At 42.7% G+C, this 16,465-nt stretch overlaps 1 protein-coding gene across 3 annotated transcripts in view; it reads right to left on the bottom strand.

Moving 5' to 3' along the window:
• The window catches only part of shank2b (SH3 and multiple ankyrin repeat domains 2b), a 1,127,200-nt gene that overhangs the window by 949,874 nt on the left and 160,861 nt on the right, over positions 1-16,465 (bottom strand). For 2 of the 3 annotated variants that reach the window (XM_063061685.1, XM_063061687.1), the window contains exon 2: positions 832-955. In XM_063061685.1, the coding sequence (XP_062917755.1) occupies positions 832-894 (63 nt within the window). In that variant the 5' untranslated portion in view covers positions 895-955. Of the gene's footprint in view, positions 1-831; positions 1,061-16,465 lie in introns of all 3 variants that reach the window. The other variant, XM_063061684.1, reaches the window with a different exon arrangement.

Genomic DNA, 16,465 nt, shown 5'->3' with positions numbered 1-16,465 from the left:
TTTTGGTACATTGGCCTTTATTAATCAAAGTATTGAGTATAAGAGCTGGAATGTTATGATGAGGCTGTATAAGGCATTGGTGAGGCTGAATCTGGAGTATTGTGTTCAGTTTTGGTCACCAAATTACAGGAAGGATATAAATAAGGTTGAAAGAGTGCAGAGAAGATTTACAAGGATGTTGCCGGGACTTGAGAAACTCAGTTACAGAGAAAGGTTGAATAGGTTAGGACTTTATTCCCTGGAGCGTAGAAGAATGAGGGGAGATTTGATAGAGGTATATAAAATTATGATGGGTATAGGTAGAGTGAATGCAAGCAGGCTTTTTCCACTGAGGCAAGGGGAGAAAAAACCAGAGGACATGGGTTAAGGGTGAGGGGGAAAAAGTTTAAAGGGAACATTATAGGGGGGCTTCTTCACACAGAGTGGTGGGAGTATGGAATGAGCTGCCAGACGAGGTGGTAAATGCGGGTTCTTTTTTTAACATTTAAGAATAAATTGGACAGATACATGGATGGGAGGTGTATGGAGGGATATGGTCCGTGTGCAGGTCAGTGGAACTAGGCAGAAAATGGTTCGGCATGGCAAAGAAGGGCCAAAAGGCCTGTTTCTGTGCTGTAGTTTCTATGGTTTTCTATGGTTCTATGGTGTAGCCATTTCCATCTTGTAGTGCAGCGACCAGAACTACATTCAATACTCTCAAGTGCTCTAAATATATGAAGCTGTTGCACTTGTAAATTTGAAGCACAATACCGAACATTTCCTCCAGGGTTTCCTTTAGGTGCTGTGTTCTGAAACTAATTGGAAATGAAAGGTGAAGGATGAGATTCCTACCGTTTGCTGCAAGTCAGGGATGAGGACTCTGATGACCAGCGTGTTGCTCTGCATGTCTTCCATCTTGGTGATGGGTTTCTCTGCCGTTGCCCTGATGGTGTCATAGATTGTCTCTTCTTTAGAGCTGTCGGATTCAGATTCAACAGAATAATCAGAAATACTCTGTGCCATCTCATCTTCACTTGATGTTGGACTTCGCGGCATGCTGAGCTTATCTTATATTGTGGAGCTACCAGGACAGAATAAAAACAGAGATTATCGTATTGCTAAAATATTACAGAGAAGGTTCACATGGCAAGAGAGGAAAATGGAGATTATTAAAGGAGGACAGAAATGTATGGAGGGGAATGAAGTTGGGTTTTTATTCAATATAATCTCTCCCAGGAGATAAAATAATTCCTTACTTATTATGACATCAAGCACTCCACAAAAGAATGGGCTAGATATGAAATACAGCTCTCTCTAATTTCACAGAAACAAGTTCGACATTACATACCTCTCCATCTTTGTCTCCCACCTTTGAAGCATGCATGTCACACTTTGCACAGTGGTGGCGTTCCTGAGTACAATCAAAACATCACCGGTGCAATGGCAGCCCAGATGCTTCACCAAGTGATCACCCAGTCCGTGCTTGTGCGCACCAATAAGACCATAATAAATAGGAGCAGAATCAAGCCATTCGGCTCATCATGTCTGCTCCACCATTCCACTTTGGCTGACTTATTATCCCTCTCAACCCTGTTAGACCATAAAACATAGCAACATTCAGTTCATCAAGTCTGCTCTGCCATTCCATCATGGCTGATTGATCCTGGATTGGCATATCCTTTGATGCTCTGACCAATCAGGAAACCATCAACTTCCTCCTTAAATATACCCATGGACCTGGCCTCCACCACAATCTGTGGCAGAGCGTTCTCCTGCCTTCTCTCCATAACCTTTCATGCCTTTACTAATCAGGAACCAATTAACCTCTGCTTTAAATATGCCCACACTGCACTCTGCACCTCCCACTATTTTTACCTGAGATTATTTACCTTACATTAAAGAGATGGCAACCACTTCTGTAAAAAAAATTTATCAAGAACAATCATGGTCGTAGTTAAGACCATGATCGCCCACGTCATATGACACAGTACATGCTGATGATGATGATGATGATGGCGACATTAAAGAGGTTTATAGTTTAGCTTTATTTCTCACATGTACATAAAAACTTGCAGCAAAATGCATCTTTGCTTCAAATCAAATCAGCGGGGATGTTATGTGGGCAGTCCGCAAGTGTCAACACGCTTCTGGACCCAACATAGCACGCCACATGATAAACTCAAGTGGCAGCCATGCTTCATTTTGGGAAAATCACCTAGGATGCATTTGTAGCATAGAAGGATTCAGAAAAAATCCATACAACTGTTTAACAAGGATTAAAATTTCAGTTCAGGTTAGTACCAACTACGTATATATGTTGTGAGGGGGATTATGCTGATCTTGTATTGCTTTGAAAGGCTTTACAAGGCTTTACCGGGAATTAATGCTGAGGACACTCCATTGCACAAACATCAGAAGCAATGGTTGAACACAGAATGTAGATTTACCTGGGATACCCCATTCAAATTGCTCCTGAATCCTTCTAAGTGACATACCAATCAAGAGCATACAACAAGCATATTATTATTTTCTGTTAAGCAGGATATGTTTTACAGTGCATAGCAAGCATGACCTCAAGATATTAAGGAACAAGTATTCTTAATACGTCTTTCTCTACCTCAGGGAATCCGTAGTCATTTCAGTGCTCAGGAAGATTTTTGAATTCAAAGATTCAAAGGTTTATTTATTATCAAAGTAGGCATGCAATATACAACTCTATGATTCTTCTTTTCCATATAGCCACGAAACAAAGAAAAACCATGAAATTCAGTTCAAAGTGAAACAGCAAACCCACCCTCTCTCTGCACAAAATAAGAACGGCAACATGATAATCAATGCCCAAAACCCTCCCTTCTCCGCACAAAACACAACAAGGATATCGAGCCGTAAAACCCCATCCCGACAGAAAAAAAAAACAAGAAACAAAGGATGACAACACAGAATACAAGAACCATAAGACGGGATAAGTCGTAGTCCGAAACCATAAACGCAGAACCTCGGTAATATCCTGGTAATTTGTGGTAACATCCTGGTCCATTGTGGTAACCTGTAATGTGAGGAAATATAGCAGTTCACATACATGACAAGATTCTACATATACTGATAAGAGATGGCCTGCCCGGGAGTTGGAGGCCTGTCTACCTGAGTGAGGGGTGGGTAAGGGAGATGTTCCATTGTTGTCTTGTTTTGTTCGGTTGTTATTGCTGCTTGTGCAGATCTGCTGAGGACTGTGGGCATGTTATGTTGGTGCTGGAATGTGTGACAACACTTGCAGGCTGCCGCCAGCACATCCTTTGGGTGTGGTGGTTGTTAACACAAACAATGTATTTATACCCTCTTTGAATGCCCTGCTTTCCCTCCCCCCAATTTACAGATACACAGATCCTACATTTGTCACTTTTCATCTTTTATTGCTGCTGTTTCACATATTTACATGACTGTTTGCTTTATTATAACAGTTATAATATTGCCAGAAACATACTGTTTTACATAAACTGTGAGTGGTGAATCTACGGAATTCATTGCCACAAGTCATTGAGTATATTTAAGACAAAAGTTATAGATTCTTGATTACACAAACACGAGGAAATCTGCGGATGCTGGAATTTCAAGCAACACACATAAAAATTGCTGGTGAATGCAGCAGGCCAGGCAGCATCTATAGGAAGTCCTGACAAAGGGTCTCGGCCCGAAACGTTGACTGTACCTCTTCCTATAGATCCTGCCTGGCCTGCTGCGTTCACCAGCAATTTTTATGTGTGTTGCTTTAGATTCTTGATTAGTCAGGGCAAGAACGGTTACAAGGAGAATGCAGGAGATTGGAGCTGAGAGTGAAATGGATCAGCCATGATGAAACGGGGGAGCAGACTCGATGGACCAAATGGCCAAATTCTGCTCCTGTATCTTACAGTCATAAACATGAACCTCACAATTTATGCTAGCAGTGATCTTCAGGCCATGACACTCAGGGACTTCTGCTAATATTATCTGTGACTGTATGCACTGGATTGTAACTATTTGTATGTACTGCGTTTTGCACCTTGGCCCAAGAGGAACAATCATTTGTTTAGCTGTATACGTGTGTTTGCTTAAATGAGAGTAAACGTGAACTTGAACTGCATGTTTTGATGTACATGTGATAAATAAATCTGGCTTGTATCATCAAATGATGCAGTAATAGTCAGGAAGGAACTGATGCTTGCCAATATTACAGGAGAACTTCCCCATATCCTCAGAACAGTAGTCAGAATCAGATTTAATATCACTGGCATATGTTGTGAAATTTGTTGTTTTGCGGCGGCAGTGTGGTAAAATATACAAAATATAATAATAAATATATTAAAACTTAATTAAGTAGTGCAAAGAGAGAGAGGAAAAATAGCAAGGTAGTGTTCAGGTAGTGTCTGTTTGGAAATCCGATGGAGGAGATAAAAAGCTGTTCCTAAAATGTTGAGTGTGTGCCTCCCAGCTCCGAACCCTCCTCCTTAAAGGTAATAATGAGAATTGGGCGTGTGGTGTGTGGTGGGGCAGCTTATGATGGATGCCACCTTTTCAAGGCAGCGCCTTTGGAAGATCTCGTCAATGGTGGGGCGGCGAGTACTCGCGACAGTGCTGGCTGCGTTTATAACCCTCTGCAGCTTTTTCCCATCCCGTTCAGATGCTCCTTCACTCCAGATGCAACCAGTCGGAATGCTCTCCACAGCACGTCCGTAAAACTTGCCACCGTCCTTGGTGGCATACTAAGCCTCCTCAATCTCCCAGTGAGATTGAAGCTCCCACTGTGCCCTCTTCGTGATTGCATCAATATGTTGGGCCCAGGAATACATCTTCTGAGATGCTGTTATCTAGGACAGATGTTGTTCACTCATGACAACTGAGATTCCCACCCTTCAGTGTGCTTCCCACCGTCCAGCTCGCACTGTGAATTCTATTATACTCTTGTTGGAAAGCACACCATCTAGATTGCCCACAGCATTCCTCCCCGGCAAGGCAATGATATTCTCGGGGAGAGAGCATTTTAAAATGAGAATGAAACAGTAAAATTAATAGTTGTGCTGAGGTATGAAGAAGATTTGCATTATAGAGCTTTCACTGCAAGTCCCAGAAAACTATAGAGTGCTCTTTCGTGATTTAATTCCTGCTGTGGTGATGGAAAATAACACAGCATGGTCCTGGGAAAAGCAATATGATCTTCTTCTTTTGTGAAATCAGGGTACAGCATAAATAATGGGCAGGCTTCTAGGGAAAACTCATGATAATGTCACCTTAAGTTAAAATGTTCCATTCAAGAGTCAGCAATTTATGTTACAGCTTCATAAAACTCTGGTTTAATACTAAGGCTTTATAAGGCATTGGTCAGACGGCACTTGGAGTATGGTGAGCAGATCTGGAGCCCTTATCTAAGAAAGATTATGTTGGCATTGGAGACGATCTAGAGGAGGTTAACAAGAATGGTCCCAAGAATGAAAGAAGAGTGAGTGTTGAGAAGTGTTTGATGGCTCTGGGTCTGTACTCGCTGAAGTTTAGAAGATTAAAGTGGGGGTGGGGGGAATCTAATTTAAACATTGAATATTGAAAGACCTGGATAGAAAGGATGTGGAGAGTATGTTTCCAATAGTGGGGGAGTCCAGGACTAGAAGCACAGCCATGAAATGGAAGGACGTTCCTATAGAACAGAGATGAGGAATTTGTTTAGCCAGATTGTGGTGAATCTGTGGAATTCATTGCCTCATTTGATAGTGGAAGCCTAGTCATTGAGTATATTTAAAGCAGAGGTTGATAGGTTCATGATTCATCAGAGTGTCAAAGGTTACAGGGAGAAGGCAGGAGAATGGGGTTGAGGGAGATAATAAATCAGCTATGATAGAATGGTGAAGCAGACGTGATGGGCTAGATGGCCTAATTCTGCTCCAATGTCTTACTGTCTTTTGGTTAGACTGCATCTGGAGTATTACGTTCACTTCTGGTCGCTCCATTATGGGAAGGGTGTGAAGACCATGGCGAGGATGCAGAAGAGGTTTACCAGAGTGCTGCTTAGATTAGAGGGCATGTGCTATAAGGAGAGCTTAGACAAACTTTTGTTGTTTTCTCTGGAGTGGCAGAGACTGAGGGAAGACCTGATAGAAGTTTATAAGATCATCAGAGGCATTGATAGAGTACATAGACCATAAGGTATAGGATCAGAATAGGCCATTTGGACCATCGAGTCTGCTCTGGCATTTCATCATGGCTGATCTGTTTCCCCTCTCAGCCCCAGTCTCTTACCTTCTCCCCATATCCATTCATGTCCTGACTAATCGAGAATCTATCAACCTCTGCTTTAAATATACCCAATGACTTGGCCTGCACATCTGCCTGTGGCAATGAATTCCACAGATTTGCCACCCTCTTGCTAAAGAAATAGCTCCTCATCTCCATTCTTAAAGGTCGCCCCTCTATTCTGAGTCTGTGTCCCCTGGTTGTAGACTCCCCACCATAGAAACATCTTCTCCATATCCATTCTATCAAGGCCTTTCACTGTTCAATAGGTTTCAATGAGGTCATCCCTCATATTTCTGAATTCCAGTGAGTAGAGAACCAGGGCCACCAAACGCTCTTCATATGACAAGCCTTTTAATCCCAGAATAATTTTTGTGAACTTCTTTTGAACCCTCTCCAATGTCAGCACATCCTTTCTTAGATATGGGACCCAAAACTGCTTACAATACTTCAAGTGAGGCTTGACCAGTGCTCATAAAGCCTTAACATTACATCCTTGCTTTTATATTCTAGTTCTCCCAAAATGAAAGTGAATTTCCTATTTGCCTTCCTCACCACTGACTCAAACTGCAAATTAACCTTTAGGGAATCCTGCACAAGGATGCCAAGTCCCTTTGCAACTCAGATTTTTGCATTTTCTCTCCAATAAGAAAAACGTCTGCCCTTTTATTTCTTCTACCAAAGTGCATGATCCCCATACATTTCCTGACACTGTATTCCATCTGACAATTCTTTGCCCATTCTCCTAATCTGTTTAAATCTTTCTGTTGCCTCTACTTCCTCAAAACTGTCTGGCCCTCCACCTATCTTTATATCATCCCCAAACTTTGCCACAAAGCCATCAATGCCATCATCCAAGTCATTGTCATGTTACATAAAAAGCATCAGTCTCAACACAGGTCCCTGTGGAACACTACTAGTTACTGGCAGCCAACCAGGAAAGGCTCACTTTATCCCCAAGGTTCCATTTGTTCCCACTCTCTGCCTCCTACCAATCAGCCTCTGCTTTATCCATGGTAGAATCTTTCCTGTAATACCATTGGTTCTTAACTTATTAAACAGCCTCATATGTGGCATCTGAAAATCCAAGTACACAACATCCACAAATTCTTCTTTGTCTATCCTGCTTGTTATTTCTTCAAAGAATTCCAACAGATTTGCCAGACAAGATTTTCACTCAAGGAAATTATGCTGACTGCGGCCCACTTTATCATGTTCCTCCAAACACCCCAGAACCACATCCTTAACAATCGACTCCAAATTCTTCCCAACTATTGAGGTCAGAGTAACAGGGCCATAATTTCCATTTTTCTGCCTCTCTCCCTTCTTGAAGACTGGAGTGGCATTTGCAATTTTCCATTCCTCTGGAATCATGCCAGAATCAATTGATTCTTGAAAGATCATTACTAATACCTCCAAAATCTCTTCAGCCACCTCTTTTAGCACCCTGCGGAGTATACCAGGTGACCTATCTACCTTCTGACCTTTCAGTTTCCAAAGAACCTTCTCCCTAGTAATGCAATTTCACAGCTATCTGTCCCCCGACACTCTCAAACATCCACCATACTGTTAGTGTATTCCACAGTGAAGACTGCTACAAAATACTTATTCAGCTCGTCTGCCATTTCCTTATCCCCATTACTAGTTGTGCAAAAAGAGAGAATAATAATGAGATATTGTGAAAGATTCACAGTAGAGGAACATGCAGTGAAAAGAAGCACTATGAACTGATGAAATGATACCTAATCTCCTCGTTATCATTGCAAATCAGTTTCAACACCCAGCTGACTTCCCCTAAAAACCTCATTGATTTAATGAAGACGGGCAGGTGAAATAAAAAAGATGTATTAACTAACAGGGTGTTTTTGTGCACATTTCACAGAAGGCCCATCATCAGGTCCAGCAGGTGATGAGGAAAGGCATCAGAATGTTATTGCCTACTGCCGAGAAAACTGAACAGAAAAATAGGCAAGTGATGCTTTAAATCTATTGCTCATTGGTGAGATCACAAATGAAGGAGTAGATCAGTCGTGATCTCTTTAAGTGATAGAATAGGCTAAAGGGACCGAATGGCCTATTCTTGCTCCTAATCCACATGTTCATCTGTGAAGTGTCAAGGTAGTGGAGAGATAACAATTTCTATCAGTAGCAAATAGCTCCTTCCTTTCGACCATTCAGTTCTTGAACAACCTGGCAAAACCCTAATCACCACTACATTGCAAAACTATGGCCACTCTGATCATTCATTCGTTATGTGCCATGTTGTATGACATGGGCGATCGTGGCCTTTCAATGACCATGATTGTTCTTGGCAAATGTTATTACAGAAGTGGTTTGCCACTGCCTTCCTCTGGGCAGGGTCACTATATAAACGGGTGACCTCAGCCATTATCAATACTCTTCGGAGATTCTCTGCCTGGCAACCAGCTGCTCATACGATCATCCACCATCTGCTTCGCGTGACCCTGATCCGGGGGGCTATGCAGGTGCTACACCTTGCCCAAGGGTGACCTGCAAGTGAGCGGAGAGAAGAGCGCCTTACACCTCCTTTGGTAGAGTCTTGTCTCCACCACCACCCCCCCCCACCACTCTGAACACCTTACACTAAAATGGAATTTGTCATTTTCTGTTCTAATTGTGTTGATTCTTGTAAAAGTCACGTTTAATTTACACTTGTACTTGTGAGTGCTGCTTATATGATGCTATGTGCCTGTGAGGCCACTGCACGCAAGTTTCCTGTTGCTCCTATGCATACATGTACTTGTGCATATGACATTCAAAGTAAGTTTATTATTAAAGTACTGTACCCACATGTCACCATATACTACCCTGGGATTCATTTCCTTGCAGGCATTCGCAGTAGAACAAAGAAGTACGATAGAATCAGTGACAAACGACACACAAAGACTGACAAGCAACCGATGTGCAAAGGATGACAAACTGCAAGGACAAAGAATAATAAACAAAAAATACATAAATAATACTGAGAACATGAGTTGAAGAGTCCTTGAAAGTGAGTCCGTAGGCTGTGAAATGTTGAGGTGAGTGAAGTTATCCAAGCTGGTTCAGGAGCCTGATGGTTGAAAGGTAATAACTGTTCCTGAACCTGGCAGTGTGGGACCTAAGACTCCTGTACCTTCTTCACGAAGGCAGCAGCATGAAGGGAGCATGACCTGGATGGTGGGGGTCCTTGATGATGGTTAAAAGAAACTCAACTTGACTGAAGATAGTGGAGGGAGGTATCCTCTTCCTCTGAACACCATGCATTGGCGCAGACACTCCATCATTTTCAATGTAACACACATTTTCCCATAATACTTCACTCCCCATCTTTTACTGTCAGCCTTCACCTGCACCCAACCACATAAAGTCTGACCACACAAACTCACATGGAGATAAGATTGTCACCAGCTCAAGCATGATGTCATAAACAGTGAAGTCTTCCTCATTGGCAGAGGGCCTTCTCCTCTTTTTGTTTTCATAAAAATTAATAGCTTTTATTCAAACTTCCAGATTATTAAGTGAACTTATATTCCACATCTGCCATTGTGGGATTTGAATTCAGATCTCTGGTACTTTCTCTGTAACTGCAACACTATATTCTGCATTCTGAGCACCAGCTCAACGTACTGATGCAATGAAATGACCTGCCTGAACAGCGTGCAAAACAATGTTACATGTGACAACAATAAACAATTCACCATTTTACGTATTTATTGAGATACAGCATGGAGCCGCACCTCCCCGCAATCCCCTGATTTAATCCTAGCCTAATCACGGGACAATTTACAACGACCAGTTAACCTACCAACCGGTACAGCTTTGGACTGTGGAAGGAAACCCACGCAGTCAGGGGGGAAAACATGCAAGTTCCTTACAGGCTAGTCCAGGACTCTGAATTACTCCAATGACTTATCATTGTGCCTCCACTGTACTAATCTCCTAGCTGTTGCTCTGGAGATTTGTATAAATTTTAATATTGAGGCCCAGTCTATCTGTCTTGGGAGTTGTCCCAAATTTAGTAATGGTGGTGTGAACACTTGAGTCGAGTATGAACTTCTTCTATGGGGCTGTCATCGAGATATTAGGGCGAATTCCCTTAATGGAGAACCTGCCCTTGGTGTGTGTGATTTTGTTTAATGTAGGGTGGCTGATGCACGGGCAGCCACCATACCGTCCTTGGCAGATCAGGGCCGGGGTCCAGTGGCATGGGATACAAGACGACCGGGGATCCTTCACTGCTACAGTCTTCCTCCGCCATCACAGCCGTTGTGATGTGTCAGTATCTCCCGCCAGCTCCACTGTTGTGGTCTTGGTTGGATGGCCCTTTGCATGGAACCTCCCCCTTGACCTGCCATGGGTGACCCTGCACTAAACTCCAAAGGGTATTGCTCTGGAAATTCCAGGTATTTCCAAGTTTAACTTTAAACTTCCCAAATTTAGCATGGCATCACCCTCACATTAATTAACCCTTTCAACTGGTTTTAGAGTCAAATAGGGAGGGAAAAAATGGACATTTGAATAGCTTGAGTTCAAACCGTAAGGCATCGGACCGCAAGATGCTGCAGAGGATATTGCAAATGATCACCGGGGTATTCCTGCCCCCTATTTGTGACATTTACTGGGAGTGTTGTAGATGAAGGGCACAAAGCACTGTTGAGGATTCCTACCACCCATCCCACAATCTCTTTGACCCACTACCATCAGGGAGAAGGTACAGGAGCATCAGGACTAGGACTGTCAGACTGGGTAACAGCTTCTTCCCTCAGGCTGTGAGACTAATGAATACCCTGCCACCACTGAGATCTCATCACTAGGACAGCAAGCTGTTTACTGTTTATCTGTGTTGCATACTACATGCAATTTGAACTATATTCTATTAACTTATGGTAATACTTTGTTTAATGTGTTGTGTGTGTATGATACATGTTTTGTGGGTCCAGTGGAACATTGTTTCAATTGGTTGTACTGTAAATATGTACAGTCCAGTGGCAATAATCTTGAACTTGAGGTAGACTTCAAGAGGAAAACAGAACACACATCTGTTCTAAAAATACTCCAACAAAAATAAGGAGTTAATTAGAAGTCAGTGCCTCCTATCAGCTCTGGACAGTCTAGCCGAAGTATTGCTTTGACAAACAGTGATCATTTATGACAAGCCACTGCAGTGTTTGGATGCATGTGGCCATCACTCACAAAAGAAATAAGGAGACGGATCTAGACAGGCAGGACAAGACCATCTTACCAGTGTACTCACTCTATTGGCAGTAAGTTGGAGTGGTTCTCTTACCCAGGTCACAAGCCCCCCCCCCCCGCCCTGCCCAAGAGGAGTTTACCATAGAGCGAGGGAAGAAGCATCCGTCCCCCTAGCATATGACAGAAGCCATTATCCTTCTAATTATTCATGATCATTGGCAGTTGTAATATAATATATGCAAGTTCTCGAAGGATTCTGCACTGAATGTTCCTAGCCCGGTTGCTATGTTGCTTTCGTTTACTTCACTGTGCAATAAAAATATTTCTCTCTGGGCAACCCAGACGACATTCCAGCAGTAACTCTGCTTTAGCTCTTCAGAACTGTTTTCTGTGCTTCCCTGTTGCTCTTGCTTGTCTTGATTTATTCCCTGAGGATTCCTTTATGAGTCTCTGTTCCTTGGGGTGCCTCTTTCCCTTATGTTGCCTTCCACTTTTGGCTTACAGAAACTCCCAGTAAAGCTGCAGTTATTAATACCTCGTATGTGTTTCAGTGCAACTGTCAGAGAGCGGGTGACCAGTTTCTGGGAACTTGTAAAATGCCTTGAATAATTATGTCGACAGTTCTGCCACTTTCACTGCACCATGAGCTGGTCAAGGAACCAAACAGAACAGTGAGAGGGCATTCAGCCCATTGGGGGCAGGGCTTCAAATTCTTGGATCATTGGGGTCTATTTTGGGGGAGGTATGACTTATACAAAAATGATGGGTTACACCTGAACTCAAAGGGTACTAATATCCTGGCGGGATTGTTTAATATAGCTGTTAGGGAGGGTTTAAACTAAGTTGGCAGGGGGAAGGAAACCAGGGTGTTAGGGGCGAGGAAGAGGAAGATAGAAATAAGTCAAAGATACTGTGCAGCAAAGATGGCAAGAAGGACAGGCAGGTGAATAGACAGGATAATTTGCTGTGCGATAGAAATATAGCAAAATCAGTAACAGAAACTGACCTAAATGCACGCAGCACTAGAAATAAAGTGGATGACCTTGTTGTACAGCTACAGGTTAAAAGATATGACATTGTGGCCATCACCGAGTCATGGCTAAATGATGGATGTGATTGGGAGCTGAACGTCCAAGGATACACAGTGTATAGGAAAGATAGGAAGGTAGGTAAAGAGGGTGGCGTGGCCCTGATGGTAAGCAACAATATCAAATCACTAGATAGAAGGGACATAGGATCAGAAGAGGTAGAATCCTTATGGGTCGAGTTAAGAAATGGCAAGGGTAAAAAGACACTAATAGCAGTTATATACAGGCCTCCAGACAGCAGCCAGGATGTGGACTACAAGTTACAGCTGGAAATAGAAAAAGCATGTCAGAAGGAAAATGTCAAGATAATTATGGGGGATTTTAATATGAAAGTGGATTGGGAAAGTCAGGAAGGTACTGGATCTCAGGAGAGGGAGTTTGTAGAATGCCTACGGGATGGGTTTTTGGAGCAGCTTGTCCAGAAGCCCACCAGGGGATCGGCTGTTTTGGATTGGGTGCTGTGTAATGAACCTGGGGCAATTAAGGAGCTGGAGGTAATGGAACCCCTTGGAAGTAGTGATCATAATATGATTGAGTTCAGTTTCAAATTTGAAAAGGAGAAGCTGGTATCTGGTATATCGATATTTCAGTGCAACAAAGGAAATTACAGTGGTATGAGAGAGGAACTGGCCCAAGTCGATTGGAAAAGTAAGCTAGATGGAGGGACAGTAGAGCGGAATTGGATGAAATTCCTACAAGAAATAAGGAAAGTGCAGGAAAAATATATTCCAAGAAAAGAGAAAATCATGAGTGGAAAAATGGCACATATGTGGCTAACGAGAGAGGTTACGGCTAAAATAAAAGCAAAAGAGATGGTGTACAAGGAAGCAAAAATTAGTGGGAAAACTGAGGACTGGACAACTTTTTAAAACTTACAGAAGGAAACTAAGAAAGTCATTCGGAAAGAAAAGACGAATTATGAAGGGAAGTTGGCAATTAACATAAAAAAGGACACTAAGTTTTTTTTAAATATATGAAGAGTAAAAGAGTGACACGGGTAGATATAGGACCAACTGGAAACGATCCTGGAGAAATTATAATGGGTAACAAAGAGATGGCAGAGGAACTAAATGAGTATTTTGCATCAGTATTCACAGTGGAAGACATTAGCCACATACCTGATAGCTAGAGGTCTCAGGGAATAGAATTAGGTACAGTCAAGATTACTAGAGAGAAAGTGCTTGGGAAGCTAAATGAACTAAGAGTAGATAAGTCTCCCAGACCGGATGAGGTGCACCCATGGGTTCTGAAGGAGGTGGCTTTGGAGATTGTGGAGGTATTGGAAATGATCTTCCAGGAATCAATAGACTTTGGCATGGTTCCAGAGGACTGGAAAGTCGCAAATGTAGTTCCGCTGTTTAAGAAAGGAGGGAGGCAGCAAAAAGAAAGTTACAGACCTATTAGTCTGACTTCGGTAGTTTGGAAAGTTATTGGAGTCGATCCTCAAGGACAAGGTTATGAAATACCTCGAGGTGCATGACAAGATAAGCCCAAGCCAGCATGGTTTTGTGAAGGGAAGATCCTGCCTCACCAATCTATTGGAATTTTTTGAGGTAATCTCAAATAAGATTGACAAGGGAGAGGCTGTGGATGTGGTGTATTCGGATTTTCAAAAGGCCTTTGACAAGGTGCCGCATAAGAAGCTACTTAATAAGATGAGAGCCCATGGAATTACAGGAAAGATATTGGGATGGGTGGAGCATTGGCTGATAGGCAGAAAGCAAAGGGTGAGAATAAAGAGATCCTATTCTGATTGGTTGCCGGTTACTAGTGGTGTTCCGCAAGGGTCGGTGTTGGGGCCGCTTCTTTTTACAATGTATATCGATGACTTAGATTATGGATAAAATGGTTTTGTGGCTAAGTTTGTGGATGACACCAAGATAGGTGGAGGAGCAGGAGGTGTTGAAGAAATGGAAAGGTTGCAGAGAGACTTGGTCAGTTTAGGAGAGTGGGCAAAAAAATGGCAGATGACATACAATGTTGAGAAATGTACGCTTGTACATCTTGGAAGAAGAAATAATTGGGTAGATTATTATTTAGATGGGGAGCAAATTCAAAAATTGGAAGTGCAAAGGGGCTTGGGGGTCCTCATGCAGGATACCCTAAAGGTTAACCTCCAGGTTGGATCGGCAGTAAGGAAAGCAAATGCTATATTGGCATTCATTTCAAGAGGAATAGTGTATAAGAGTAAGGAGGTGTTGATGAGGCTCTATGGGGCACTGGTGAGACCTCATTTGGAAGACGGTGTGCAGTTTTGGGCCCCCTATCTTAGAAGGGATGTACTGATGTTGGAGAGAGTTCAGAGAAGATTTACAAGGATGATTCCTGGAATGCAGGGGCTAACATTTGAGGAGCGTTTGTCAACTCTTGGATTGTACTCATTAGAGTATAGAAGAATGAGAGGGGATCTCATAGAAACATTTCGAATGTTGAAAGGGTTGGACAGAGTAGATGTGGAAAAGCTGTTTCCCTTGGTGGTTGAGTCCAGGACAAGAGGCCACAGTCTTAGAATTAGAGGGTACCCATTTACAACAGAGATGAGGAGAAATTTTTTTAGCTAGAGAGTCGTGGATCTATGGAATTCATTGCCACATACAGCTGTGGAGGCCCGATCATTGAGGGTGTTTAAGGAGGAGATTGATAGGTATCTAATTAGTCAGGGTATCAAGGGATATGGGGAAAAAGCCGGAAACTGGAAATAGGTTATTTTTCAGCCCATTTTTTCAGCTGGTCCAGATCCTGCTGCAAGCTTTGATAGTCTTCCTCGCTGTCCACTACAACCCTAATCTTGATGTCATCTGCAAATTTGCAGATCCACATTATCATCCAGATCATTGATATAGATGACAAATAACAACAGATCCAACAACAATCCCCGCAGCACTCCACTCGTCACAGGCCCCCAGTCAGAGAGGCAACCACCTACTACCACTCTCTGGCTTCTCCCACAAAGCCAATGTCTAATTCAATGTACTATCTCATCTCGAATGCCAAGCAACTGAACCATCTTCACCAACCTCCATTGCGGGACCTTGTCAAAGGCCGTGCTAAACTCCATGCAGACAATGTCCACTTTCCTGGTATCTTCCTCGAGAAACTTGATGTAATTGGTTAGACATTACCACAATGCACAAAGCCATGTTGACTAATCCTAATCAGTCCCTGTCTACCCAAATACTTATATATCCAGTCCCTTAGAATACTTTCCAATAACTTTCCCACGTCTAATGTTACGCTCACTGGCATATAATCTCTTAGTTTATTCTTAGAGCCTTTCTTAAGCAAGACAACAACATTAGCAATCCTCCAATCGTCCAACACCTCACGAGTGGCTAAGGATATTTTAAATACCTCTGACAGGGTGTGTAAAGACCCTAATATAGAGGAATCTGGGAATACAGATAGAGTGCTAGGATTGTGCCAAGCCTTCCTTCAGAGCTGATGTTTTCCACTCTAACTAGCCCTTTGACTGAGTGGCCTGGGGAGTATTCAAAGTATAGCTGTTTGGCAAGAAGTACCTCATTTAAAATTAGCTTAGCTTTATTTGTCACATGCACATTGAAGCGTACAGTGAAATGTGTTGTTTGTGTTAAATCATATCAGTGAGGATTGTACTGGGTAGTCCACAAGTCTTGCCACACTTCTGGCAGCAACACAGCTTGCCGATAATTCACCAACCCTAACCACATGTCTTTGGATCATTGGAGGAAACCCACATGGTCATGGGGACAATGTACAGTACAAGCTCCTTACAGGCAGTGGCGGGAATCGAACCCTGATCGATGAGCACTTGGTGCTGTAAAGTGACACATGAACCACTATGCAACCATGCTGCCCCGATTTCTCCTGCTCTTAAAGCTCTTTTGCAGGAGGAGGGTTGTATCCCAATGCAGGGCCTCGAACTAAAACATCATCTGTCTGCTTCCCTCCACAAATGCTGCCTG

The sequence above is a fragment of the Mobula hypostoma genome, chromosome 11 (assembly GCF_963921235.1).
Source record: "Mobula hypostoma chromosome 11, sMobHyp1.1, whole genome shotgun sequence".
NCBI lineage: Eukaryota > Metazoa > Chordata > Chondrichthyes > Myliobatiformes > Myliobatidae > Mobula > Mobula hypostoma.
The sequence above is the reverse complement of the archived record's forward strand: the minus strand, read 5'-3'. Positions and strand labels throughout refer to the sequence as shown.